This window comes from Phycomyces blakesleeanus, assembly GCF_001638985.1.
Source record: "Phycomyces blakesleeanus NRRL 1555(-) unplaced genomic scaffold PHYBLscaffold_11, whole genome shotgun sequence".
Lineage (NCBI taxonomy): Eukaryota > Fungi > Mucoromycota > Mucoromycetes > Mucorales > Phycomycetaceae > Phycomyces > Phycomyces blakesleeanus.
The window spans coordinates 629,315-642,955 of NW_017265144.1; the positions used below are offsets into that span (position 1 = coordinate 629,315).

The 13,641-nt window shown below is 36.3% G+C and overlaps 4 protein-coding genes across 4 annotated transcripts; 3 read left to right on the forward strand and 1 right to left on the reverse strand.

Annotated features, from left to right (window-relative positions):
* Positions 1-2,020: 2,020 nt before the first annotated feature.
* PHYBLDRAFT_145705 (hypothetical protein) lies at positions 2,021-3,723 on the reverse strand (the record flags this gene model as incomplete). The annotated part of the gene is made up of 6 exons (XM_018431517.1): positions 2,021-2,088; positions 2,265-2,430; positions 2,491-2,649; positions 2,862-3,085; positions 3,250-3,465; positions 3,558-3,723. 6 exons carry the CDS (start codon positions 3,721-3,723, stop codon positions 2,021-2,023), a joined length of 999 nt encoding a protein of 332 aa, XP_018291346.1.
* A 558-nt stretch (positions 3,724-4,281) lies between these two features.
* Positions 4,282-5,121, forward strand: PHYBLDRAFT_145706 (hypothetical protein; the record flags this gene model as incomplete). The annotated part of the gene is made up of 3 exons (XM_018431518.1): positions 4,282-4,631; positions 4,713-4,971; positions 5,044-5,121. The coding sequence occupies 3 exons, from the start codon at positions 4,282-4,284 to the stop codon at positions 5,119-5,121; spliced, it is 687 nt and encodes a 228-aa protein (XP_018291347.1).
* A 1,036-nt stretch (positions 5,122-6,157) lies between these two features.
* On the forward strand, positions 6,158-8,086 carry PHYBLDRAFT_145707 (hypothetical protein; the record flags this gene model as incomplete). The annotated part of the gene is made up of 1 exon (XM_018431519.1): positions 6,158-8,086. One exon carries the CDS (start codon positions 6,158-6,160, stop codon positions 8,084-8,086), a length of 1,929 nt encoding a protein of 642 aa, XP_018291348.1.
* A 4,669-nt stretch (positions 8,087-12,755) lies between these two features.
* Positions 12,756-13,503, forward strand: PHYBLDRAFT_65913 (hypothetical protein; the record flags this gene model as incomplete). Its single annotated transcript, XM_018441553.1, has 5 exons — positions 12,756-12,891; positions 12,931-13,023; positions 13,076-13,203; positions 13,254-13,335; positions 13,403-13,503. 5 exons carry the CDS (start codon positions 12,756-12,758, stop codon positions 13,501-13,503), a joined length of 540 nt encoding a protein of 179 aa, XP_018291349.1.
* Positions 13,504-13,641: the final 138 nt, after the last annotated feature.

Sequence of the window (13,641 nt, forward strand, 5' to 3'; positions counted from 1 at the left end):
TTCAATTTATAAAAAAATCTAAAAAGATCTCTGAAACACTAAGGCGTTTCTGAAACAAATAGCTACCCCGTCCAACGAACCGGTTTGTAAATCACCAAAGTTTTCCTAGCAGTGGTGATATTTTTTGAAACACTTGATTACCCCTACCCAATCGTTTTATAAAAAAAATATAAGGTTTCTCTAAAACGCCACTCTTGCATGGACCGCATGACTGATATTCATCTCACTCTCCCCTTTTAATTTTATTTTCTAAAAATTATGAAATCTTCTCAAATTCTGTGATTTTGTGAGAATTTGCAACAGTAGCACTTTTCTTTTCAATAAATTGTACTGATACGCTACACTAATATTTGAAAATAGTTGGAGTAGACAGAATAAAAGATTAAAGAAAGGCAAAAAAAGGATAAAACATGTTCAGGATCAATTTGGTTAATCAGACTAATTTATGACTGTCCGCACCTTTTTTTAAAAAAAACAATTGTTCAAAATTGTGCTTATAATGCCGTCCCTATCATTAACTGGGAATCTTTTATTGTAAATTATTCTAGATTTTGCTCCCTAGCACACAGTTTTCATCAAATACATGCTCTTCTTTTCAACCAAAATGACACTTGAAGAATACTAGTTATTTAGAGTCGATTAAAAAATTGACCTTTTTTTGCCCTTTTCTTTGAACTTTTGGTCTGTCAACACCAACTGTTTTAAAATATTAGGGTAGCGTATCAGTACAATTTATTGAAAAGAAAAGTGCTACTGTTGCAAATTCTCACAAAATCACAGAATTTGAGAAGATTTCATAATTTTTAGAAAATAAAATTAAAAGGGGAGAGTGAGATGAATATCAGTCATGCGGTCCATGCAAGAGTGGCGTTTTAGAGAAACCTTATATTTTTTTTATAAAACGATTGGGTAGGGGTAATCAAGTGTTTCAAAAAATATCACCACTGCTAGGAAAACTTTGGTGATTTACAAACCGGTTCGTTGGACGGGGTAGCTATTTGTTTCAGAAACGCCTTAGTGTTTCAGAGATCTTTTTAGATTTTTTTATAAATTGAATTAGACGGGCTAGTTTTTTTTTACATATATATTTTATGCTTTTGTGAGACAAAAAAGGAGATACCTTCACCATTCATTTTGTTAACGAATCTAAATATATCCTAACATTTTCAGAATTGGTCAATACCCAAAAATCGTCCCGTTACTATTCGTTTATTAAAAAATCCAATGCTTTTCTAGACTCTTAGAAATAATTTCAACATATAATCAATCCTTCACTATTCGTTTTATAAAACCAACCCCCCAAGACTCTCTTAACTCTAATTTCATAAATGCATAACTTACCCTTCCCCCCACTCTCTCACTCCCCCCTTTTAATTTTCTTTAAAAATTACAAAATTTCTTAAAACTCTGTGATTTTATTAGAGAATCTGCGGCAGTAGCACTTTTACTTTCACTTTAACTTTCAATAAAAATGAAGCACTTGAAAAATAATAATATTTTCAAACACACTCTTCTTTTCTTAAGATGATTTTATTTTTTAAAATTATGTATGTGATTTCCATGCTCCAACTGATAAAAATTTAAAAATTTAAAAATATATTGTTGTTAGAAATACTTTAATTATAGAAGAGTTTTTTAACGGCATTTTCCAAAAATCATTTAATTAATAAGCAAATTGAATTTAAATACTACTTCTGCAGACACCCTAATCATTTTCTAATTCTTTGTTACTAATTACATACTTGTAGGTTAAAAAAACAAGAATCAGTTTAATCTTTAGAGCAAATTTATAACCAAGATGAATAGAAAATAAATATACAGGTAAAGGGTGCTTATGGAACTCCTTATCGGAAAAGTTGTTTTTATTGAAACCATTTAAATATTGCTTTTTTTTAAAAAATAAATAAATAAATAATTTCGTAGATATACCAGAAAACTAGCTGGGAAGGAACAATGGCTCTTCCAAAATTCGGGTGAGACCGTCAAACGAACTGCGAATAAACAATTGCTGATTCAGAGTTCAATTTTCCGTGGGCTCGTTCACATCAGAAAATTCATCGCCGTTCTCATCTGAAATACCAACTGGAACTTGTAAGATTATACTGATGAAGTTTGCAGAAGACTTGTGGTTTCGTCTGTGATAGTTTTAGAATGTATCTTATTAAGACCAGCTTCCAAGAGCTACAATATATACTGCAAGTATTCCACACTCCAATGCAAGGTAGGGGGCTATCGATCTAATTGATACTGTGTAGTGTGTTTACCTGGGTAGCGAATTTCTAATTCAAGGAGAAATTGTAGAAGTCTGTACTGCTCGGCTTGGTTGGTTGACTTTGACGAAAAATGCCTCTTGTGGGCGAATTGTGCTTTAGGATTGTCACGGAGAGCGCAAAAGGTACGAACAGGGCAGAGACTAGCGGCTGCATGCTTCTAGATAATTATCGTCTTCCCTATTCTCCGTCCTTTCTGACTTTCTTTGGGTGCCAAAACATCAAAAGTGAGCGCACCAGATGTGAAGTTGACGGTGGCGGAAAACAACCGAAGTTTTGAGAAATCGGAAGGTCGTAGAAAGGTAGCCATGGCTAGAAGAAACGCTGACTTCTGTGATAGTGGGGGGGAGAGATGTACTCGTGGAGGAAACAGTTGATGCTATGTATAATAAAGTTGGTCCAATATTAACTGTGGGTTTGGTCTGTCGAAATCGAGTGTCTTTTGTATGGGAGACAAACAAAAAGAAAGTATATGTCTTCATACTACCGTATACTACTTGGTTAAATGTGTAACTTCAAAATGTCCATCCGATGATTCTTTATTGCTGCCAGACTATATACACAGGAATGGAAATACACCAGGAAACTAACCAAATCTTGGGCGAAAAATTCTGTCGGAAAAACATCATGTTGAAGAGCCCAGGTGATGAACAGATGTTGACCTCTTTGGTACACACGGTTTGTCGGTGTATTAGTTAAAGAACCTTCTATAAGCAGGTTGAGTGCCTCCTCACTCAAACCTATCTCTTCATACTTGTGCCCGAGATCCTGAATACACCGAATTTTTAGGTCGGGTTCTTTAACAGCCACGGGATCTTGGGAGAAGCCAATATATGTCCTCGTCTCTCAGTATTATGGGCGAGTCTGTGGCTAATTGAAATGAGAGAGGATGTCATATAGTGCTCGGCCAAATCGGTGCTGATGTATTTGGGACTGATTCTAGGTTAGTATCTCAATATTAGGAAAAGTAGATACTGACTCTGATCCCCTGTTTGCAGGCTCCCTCTAGAATTGGTCAAATAATCTTTGTAAATAACCAAAGGACTACAGATCAACCGAAAGGAAATGCCCTGAAATGGTATGTCGAATCCTCCCGCTTGAACTGGAGGTAGTTCCGTGATGGTTCGTGAACCAGTATATAGAGGAAGGCGCCCGAGAGATTCAGAGATGTCAGAAAATCCTGCAGAAGAACCAACTTATATAGTTCTTGTAACGTCTCTATCTTTCAATGCGGAGCTGTTATGTGTTTGTTCTGGTTTTTCAGGTTGAACACTGGTCGGTGCCCACCATTTTGCTTTGGAATCACGAACATGGGACTGGTGAAGCCTGGCGATTTCTTGGGCTCATTCTCTATCACACGTTTGTACATAAGTTCTGCGATTTCTTGGCGGAACAAGTGTCGTTCTTCATCGGAATTAGGGGTTGTAGGCAAGCTGAAGCTGGAAAAGCTCATGAAAGTTTGAAATTAAGATACCATTAAGGTACAAAGAAACAAACAGCGAAGGTCTTACTTGAATTTATAAATGCATGCAACATGCTCCAATAATTATAAATAATCAAGTATGGAGATGGTTATAGCAATTGATTTAGGGTGGACGATTTTGACAACATGCACCAAAGCTTGGAAACCCTATCGTTTATAAAGGCTGAAATATATCTCAACCCTGACTTTTCGACTACATTTGATACAATCACAAATATAAGGCCAGTATTTTCCATGACATACTTATATATAAGCTCGAACCAATTCGAAAACCATGACGGTGAATTTAGTAGAAACCAGAATGAATAGAATCCTTTATAGCTATACTATTTTGGCTACAAGTATCCAAACCTGCATTCTCTAAAGCTAAAAGCCACAGAAATATGTTCTAATCCAATAAGTTCTGACGATATGCAAAAAATGATATCTCTTTTTCAATCCGAACCAAACGCATTTTAACACCTTGAAACATTCAAACTCACTTCGAACAGATATTTCGAGTCTTCTGGCCTTATTTTATGGTAACCGATGTCTGCATTAAGAGTTTCTCTTAAGCATTTGATACTGGATGCAACATATAGCAATGGATTAGACGATTCAGACCCAATAGATTCCAGCAGCATTATTCAATCCTTTTCTGAAACACTCGAGAGACTTTCGGCTACAGGGTTTTTGTATAACAATAAGAATGAAGGTGTGCCTTTGGAACTATCTTCTTACTATTTGTTTTTGACAAATCTTTCCATATGTGGCAGCAATGTATCCCATAATCTTAATAATCTATTGGACAGATGTGCGGCACTCGAGAAACTGAAATTTCACGGTGGAACATTGTTCACTAATCGATACATGACAAACGAGGACTCAAAACAGAAAAAGTATAACGGACTGCAGATTTTGACTTTACGTAAATGATCTGTAGTCGCTGAAGTATGCAATTACCTCTCTTGCATATGTAGAAGCGTGAATAATATGAGCTTGGATACTGTGTTCATTGAGGGATCTATTTGTGAAAAAACCGGATACCTGCTGGTCGATATGTCACATACTTTCTTAAAGACTTTGAATATCAGTAAGCTTCGATATGGAACATCAAACCAAGGAATGTATCAAGATGTTGTTATCAGTCTGACACTCCTGCCTCAATTAAACGACAATTCATTGTCGGATGAAAATAACGAAAGAAAAGAAAAGGAGATGTACTCAGAGTGCCCTATGGTAGAAAATCACTAAATTAGCTGGTTCTATACATATGGGTACTATGAATATTTTGGGGATCATGGCGTAAAGAGCTTAGAACTTACTAGGAAAGGGGCCAATGCCGCACTTGAATACTATCAAAACTTTGAGTCGATAAAAATCAGTTAAACGTTAGAAGATGCTAGCTTGTATAATGAAAAACCCTCCGAAATGAGCAAAAATCACGAACTTGACAAAGAGTATAGCGAATTGAAATTTGGCAAGATCGAAGCTGTTCAAGTTATATGTGTATCAGACGATGATTTACTATAGATAATAGGCTGTATAATAGTATCTGTTCAAAATAAGATAAAAGATAAAATAAACCCTAAATTTACATGAATAATACACTGCAAGTTTAATTTCGAGCGCAACAAGGCAAGATATAAACGGTGAATGAGCAAAGTCATAAAACCAGGGCACATAGTCTGATTAATAAAATATCTAACTTTGGTCTGTTCAGTTATGTACATAAAAATAATGAGGTAACTATTCTGACTTGGATTGTACATTTGAATTTGCAATCTCACAACATAGGTTAGTGAACTCTTCTTGTGCACTCTTCAATTGTTCCGTGGCTATTATTGATATATTATAAAAAAAATGACATCTGTAGTTGCACACAGAAACAAAATTGGTCTCGGTTGACTGTCATTCATTTTTACATCCCCGAGTTTGTCTTCTTTTTTGTCTGCACTTAGAAAAAGGATAATGTGTTACAAAAGCAGAATTAACAAGGTGCTAGTTTATTGGATACTCACGGTACAATACTTTTAATAAAAGCAAAAATGAAAATGCAGCAGCCTGAGCTGAAGATAGCAATTTGATCTTGAGTATATTCATACATGAGCATGCTCTTTCGACACCACTTGTATACTAACAATATCTTTTATCTTCAATTATTTTTGTGTAAGAAATTGATGCGCCTTGTACATCTTTATAGTTACCTCAATGATTCAAATGTAACCAGAATTGTAACTCACATGATCAGTTTGGCGCAGTAATTTCTGCTAGCTTTCGATTGTAATTTTATTGATATGTATATATTTGTTTTTTTTTTCGGGTTTATACCCTTAATAAACAATACAAAAAAATCGGTTTTAACTCTACCTCCCATCTTTCTCTCTCTCTCTTTCTCTCTCTTTCCCTCTATATAATTATTTTTATGAAAGCATCAGAGCTTCCATTCGAAATTCTTACGCAGATTGCTCATAAAGTCCGGGCAAAAGACAGGCGCTCATGTGCTCTTACGTGCAAGGGATGGAGATACCCGTTTCAAAAGGCCCTATGGAAAAACATATATATTCATGACTGTGATAGCTTGGAAAATCTTATCGACATGGTTAAAGTCTCCCAAAGTACATCCATATTTCGCGGCCCCTGGGTTTACAGTCTACACGTAAATTATTATTGCTCTGCGCCAGAAATATTAGCGATACAATTCTCTGAATTATTCAGATACCTACCAAACCTGAAGCGCCTGCATTTAAACGGTGAAATATATAAATATATTTACACAGATACAACAAGATCAGACAACGTATGGAATTCTCTGGAAATTTTGATAGTAAACTACAGCGCATATACAGAAAGACAATCAACAAAAGAACTACCTGAATTTATAAATACATGTAACATGCTCCAACAATTACAAATAATTAAGTACGGAGATGGTTTTCGCTTGGAGTTCGGTGTGGAGGACTTTAACAACATGCACCAAAACTTGCAAAGCCTATCGTTTATTGACGCTGAAATGTATCTCAGTTCTGACTTTTTGACTACACTGAACACAATTCCATATACGACGCCGGCACTTTCCGTGACGTCCCTGGATATAAACTCGAAAAAATACGAAAACCATGACGGTGAATTTAGTAGAAACTGGAACGAATGGAATCCTTTATGGCTATACTATTTTGGCTACAAGTATCCAAACTTGCGATATCTAAAGCTAGAAGCTACGGACATGTGCTCTGATGCGATAAGCTCAGACGAGAGGCAAACAATGATATCTCTTTTTCGATCCAACCCCAACGCATTTCAGCACCTTGAAACATTTGATCTCACTACCGACAGATATTTCGAGTCTTCCGATCTTATTTTATGGGAATTGCTTTGTGCATTAAGAGTTCCTCTTAAGCATTTGTCATTGGATGCAACAAATAATTACGCAGTAGACGATTCAAACCCAGTGGATTTCAGCAGAATTATACAATCCTTTTCTGAAACACTCGAGACTCTTTCTCTTACAGGGTTTTTATATAGAGAGGTGGACCAGAATTCAGTCATGGAAATACCCTCTTACTGCCCGTTTTTGACGAACCTTTGCATCAGCGGCAGCGATGTGTCGCTTTATATAGATGACATATTGGACAGATGTGTGGCCCTCAAACAGCTAGAAATTTGTGGTGGAAGATTGTTAATTAAGTCAAGAACGACAACTGAAGAGACAGATCAGCATCAGCATAGCCTTCGATCTTTGACATTGGAGAAATGCTCTATAGCGCCTGAAGTACTTACTTGCATCTCTTTCAGATGTAGAAATCTGAAACGTATGGATTTGAGGTCTTTGTGGATTGGCGAATCTGTTTGCGAAAAAACCGGATGTTTGTTAATCGACATGTCACATACTTTCTTAAAGACTTTGAAAATTGGCCAGGTTCAATTCCACGGATCAGACCGAGTACATAGTTATGACGATTGGGCCAGTCTGGTACTCGTATCTGAATTACATGACAATCCGCTGTCAAATGAAAGGGACACAATAAAAAGAACAGAAATAGATTCAAACTACCCGAGAACAGAATGTAACAATATCACATGGCTCTACACATATAATGATATGGAATATACTGGGGAAGAGACCCTAAGCACTACAGAAATTTCAAAGGATGAAGCCAATATTGCGATTGAATACTATAAAAACTTTCAATCCAACCAAATCGATGCGATTTCAATTGATGACAGCTCGTATAATGGAGACGACCTGACTGACGCCTGGAAGTATGAACTTTACAAAGGTTACGCCGAACTAAGATTTGGCAAAATTCAATACCGTCCTTATATATGTGAATCAGATTTTGTCGAGCGTTAGTAAATAGGCTGTATAATAGGCCCTTTTAAAAAATGAAATGAAATGAATTAGAAAATAAAGTAAAAACCAAATTTATATAAATTATATATTGTATTGTTCTCATTCCTTTGTTATCCTGTAAAGTGACATGCGTATATATAAGATATACACCTACAGACTGAATACTTTCACATTGTTCTTTTATATTCTCATAAGAAAACTTAAAGTATATTTATATATATAAAAACAAGGTAGCCAAGTTCATAATTTATAATGGTTATTTATTATTTTGATTGCTTTAGTATATTCAATATCACTTTCTTTGTCAATCTTCACTCCATAATATATAAATCTGTCATGTATCGTAGGTCTCCCTTCAATTAGTTACACTACTCTTTGCCTCTCTCAATCCTTTGGTAGCCTTGAGATTCTGAGTCCACGCAAAATCCAAGTCTTTCTACAATTTTGTTGGCTCATTCCATCCCTCCAGCAAATACGTCTACGCTTTCACTCTCCATTCTATGAATCCGTTCCTACCTTGTGTCATTGATCTGTTCTCCCTCCTGTCTACCATCTGATCCACTCTATACCTTCTTTCCCCACCTTTCCAGTCCTCCCTGTGTTTTCTCCGCCACCGCTCTTTCGCTTTGTTTTTCAATACTTTCAATTATATATCCCAATATCGGCATGCCAGTGAATTGTCGGTGGCGTCCTGTCTGGCGCTTCTTCTCAATTATATACGGTACCCAGTCTCATCTTCTTATGTCATTCCTCGGGAGTTTCGGTACCATGACAATATATCAAGTATATATTTTCACGACTCTCTTTCACCTCCTTTTCTTCGCCTAGCAATGTCTCCCTTGTCTAAAGGGCACCATATTTCCAGGCTATCCGTTCAAGGTACTGACCGTTCTGTTATATGCTTACATCTTATCTCCATATGTCTCCTATTTTATGATACCCGATTTGGCCCATTCTTTCTCTTCTTCTACAGGCCTCTCTTTTTGCTCCTTCTTTCATCCAATTTTTTTCTTCACAATCTTTCCATATCCCCCGTGCAAACACCGTGCCTAAGCGTCGTCCTAGCTCCTACACACTTACCTTTGTACAGTGGAAACTAATCCGGTCTTTACCTCTCTCTCACATCTCTTGCGGAAGCTTGCTGCACCGTATTATCCCCACCATCTTTGTAATCCCAGAATACCACCTATTCCTGTATCCCCTCTAGACACCAAAATACCCAAACACCTTATGACACCTATTCTAAAGTATGACCAATTTTGAAGATAGTGCTCTCCCAGTGGCTTCCTCTTTTCCTGTGTTTCCTCCAGCAGTTGTCTCCTCTATTTCCAACGTGTTACTTCCAAATATAAGACACCTTCTTCACAGCTACCAAATCCTCGAATCGTTTCACGGGCAGTTTGGGGTGGGTATTGGGCTTATTTTTTTAACGATGTGCCTTTTCTACTTTTACCGTCACTGCTGCTGCACATGCTCTACTATATACCTGTCTTGATCAAGCACACTTGAATTGATCTTAAGATATTCTTCATTTTCTTCCCTTTTCCTTTCTCAATTCACTATAGTCAGTTTTGTATCACATACACCATACATACCCTTCTGTCAATTTTATTTAATCCTCCCATAATCTTGAGGCTTTCTAAGACACTCCTAACACCGCCGATCATTATGATTCGTTACTGGGTAGAAATATACGCTGAATGATGAATTTACTTACTGTGGATTGAAGTGACTTGAAAAAGTAATAGGGAACTGGGCGAGACGAAGGACATGCCACAGAGTAGCGAGAATGAGCATGTTAATATCGTTGATCGACTACAGATCGAGAGGAAAAATGTGAGTTAATTCTGAGAAAGATGCAGAGGGTGGTAAGAAACTGGCTGACGGCGTGGTTGCGTTAGACAGGGGATTGAAATAGAGGATACCCTAAATATATCGCGGGTTTTGGCGAAGGCCAACCACACCAAGCCGGGATTCCTTCTTGTTAAAGAAGAACATTCCACTGATGGAGGGAATTACTCGAGAAGAATATTTCATAAGTTTTGTGCATATTAAGACGAGCATTCGAGGGCCAAACATTGAGTTTTAGGTGGTTTTGTGGTCGAGTGATGTCCGCAAGGTTAAGCATCCAATCACATCATTGACATGTGCCAGTACTTTAAGAGCCAGTGGAAAGTTTGAGCAGTGTAAGGTAAGCTCTAGAAATGTGTGACAAGCGAGAATAGAGAGAACAAAGGATTCGAGAGTAAAGTTGAGAAGGACCGAAGAGAGGAGATCGCCCTGATCGGTTTGGTAGTGGAGGAAGCCATGTTTTTTTTGTAATTGAAAGACAGTGCAGAGCTTAAGATCATCCCCAGCAGTTACATTTAAATTCAGTTTTACACAAAATATATGTACTTTAGCAAATGTAGCAAAAGAAAAGTAACCCCAGCAGTTACATTTTCGAAAACATTTAATGAATTCTTTTGGTCATTTTTACCATCTGCTCAATATATTCCTATATAATATTCTTAGAAATAATTACCAGTGAAGAAGAGTATATTTGATAGTATAATTATTATTTAAATAGTTATTTTTGTATTGAACTAATATTTGGCCCTCCATTTTTTTACTGTTTTCAAATACTAGTATAGCTTATCAGCACTTAATTTATTGAAAATAAAAAGTGCTACTGCTGCAGATTCTCTAATAAAATCACAGAGTTTTAAGAAATTCTGTAATTTTTAAAGAAAATTAAAAGGGGGGAGTGAGAGAGTGGGGGGAAGGGTAAGTTATGCATTTATGAAATTAGAGTTAAGAGAGTCTTGGGGGGTTGGTTTTATAAAACGAATAGTGAAGGATTGATTATTTGTTGAAATTATTTCTAAGAGTCTAGAAAAGCATTGGATTTTTTAAAAATCGAATAGTAACGGGGCGATTTTTGGGTATTGACCAATTCTGAAAATGTTAGGATATATTTAGATCCGTTAACAAAATGAATGGTGAAGGTATCTCCTTTTTTGCCTCACAAAAGCATAGAATTTATATGTAAAAAAAAACTAGCCCGTCTAATTCATTTTATAATAAAATCTAAAAAATTCTCTGAAACACTAAGGCGTTTCTGAAACAAATAGCTACCCCGTCCAACGAACCGGTTTGTAAATCACCAAAGTTTTCCTAGCCGTGGTGATATTTTTTGAAACACTTGATTACCCCTACCCAATCATTTTATAAAAAATATAAGGTTTCTCTAAAACGCCACTCTTGCATAGACCGCATGACTGATATTCATCTCACTCCCCCCTTTTAATTTTATTTTTTAAAAATTATGAAATCTTCTCAAATTCTGTGATTTTGTGAGAATTTGCAACAGTAGCACTTTTCTTTTCAATGAATTGTACTGATACGCTACCCTAATATTTTAAAACAGTTGGTGTTGACAGACCAAAATTTCAAAGAAAAGGGCAAAAAAAGGTCAATTTTTTAATCGACTCTAAATAACTAGTATTCTTCAAGTGTCATTTTGGTTGAAAAGAAGAGCATGTATTTGATGAAAACTGTGTGCTAGGGAGCAAAATCTAGAATAATTTACAATAAAAGATTCCCAGTTAATGATAGAGACGGCATTATAAGCACAATTTTGAACAATTGTTTTTTTTAAAAAAAGGTGCGGACAGTCATAAATTAGTCTGATTAACCAAGTTGATCCTGAACTTGTTTTATCCTTTTTTTGCCCTTTTTTTTGAACTTTTGATCTGTCTTCACCAACTGTTTTCAAATACTAGTGTAGCGTATCAGTACAATTTATTGAAAAGAAAAATGCTACTATTTCAAACGATTTTTTGAACATCATTTCCCAAAAAGCATTTAAATAACAAAAAAACTGAATTTGAATGCTACTGCTACAGATGTTATATTCTAAACATAAAATATCGAATAATAAAATCTGTCACAAGTCATTTGGGGCGTAGTAAGTGACATGAAATAAAGGGTTACAAAGCTTCAAGGAGAAAGCAAGAGGATACTAGTGATATATGCTTTATACAGATAATGTCGATGTATCGGTTTTAAAACGGAATTATGATAAAAAGAGTAAGCCTTTACTTTAACGTAGGTAGAACTTAATAACCTTTATCATACAGGTGTAAAAACCAACTATATTTGAAGACCATAGCTTTTACAGTCGAATTCACTAAAGAAATTCCTGTTTATCGCCGTCGTCTTTGAAACAGAAATATAGTAGCTACTTTAAACTTCCGGAATGTCGTTTTCAGCTTGGTATGAAAGCTGCGAAAAACTATAATGTTTTTTGAAGTTTGAGCAATCCTTCCCTCGACAGACTACAAAAAGAAAAGGGAAAGTCTCCTCCAGTTTGCAGTACCAGACCTAAGGAGAAAGTGAAGCTAATAAATTTGCTGTAGTTACTGCTGAAATAAACCGTTATACACTGTAAGTGTCAGAAAAAAATTGATATTTGTTTTTCTATGATTTGTTTTTGTTTAAAAGTTATTATTTTTTTATGTGCGAAGCATTAGTGAAAATTGTGTACATAGATACATTAGAATTATGTATAAAAAAGATAGTCAAAAAAATCAGCGCATTGACCATTACTTACAGGAACTTCCCCAAGCCACTGAGCGGAAGAAGGAAGAGAGGCCTGGTAAAGGTCAATGACATCTTTAACTAGATCATGTCACGACCAGCATCGTCTTTCCTTCAGCGTTTCTCTGAAGTATACAAAACAGTCAGGTTTCCATGGAAGAAGCACGCTCTAGTAGGCAAAGACCTCGAAGGCAACGAGTACTGGGAAATGCCCAATCCACTAGGTACATTACATCATTAAACACCATTCAACATGCACTCAGATCTTACTATGCGCATAGGTGGTCGCGTTAAGCGTTGGGTGCAGATGAAGGACCACGATGACATGACCTTGCTGGAACAGTCGCATTTACCAGGTAACGTAATGGCCTATTTATTTTACATTCTTGCCAACTTATTCTCTTGTAGTACAATGGCATGCCTGGTTGCGCCATACTCGACCTACTCCTCCAAGTATTCAAGAATTAGTAATGGAAGAGAGAAGAAAGGCAATTGTCCAAGGAAGGGCCAAGAAATTAGATGATGCTTGGGCAGAGGTCGGTGATTTATCGGTTTACTCATAGAGATACTGACTATCAAAATATAGCGTAAGCTTCAGATTGAACGAGAAGAGGCCGCAGAACCTGCCAAAATGATCGAAAGAGGATCTCCGCCAGAAGATGCCTCAGGTAAGTTTTAACATATATATATATACCCTAAGAGTAGTAGGTAATGTATGATTGTTGGTGATTGTAGTTGAAGATGCATCTTCCACCAAAAAAACCTCTCGCCCGACCGGACAGGGAGATACATTTGTACCCGGAGAATGGCAACCCAACGCACCAAGAAGACGATAATAGCACTGTCTCCGTTGAATTTCGATAGTTTTTGTATAGAATTCTGGGTTATTCTAAACTATTTAGATGTTTTCATTGTTTGTTTTTTATACATAAAAAGTTTAAATCTTGTACATATGTCTAGTCGTAATGAGATGT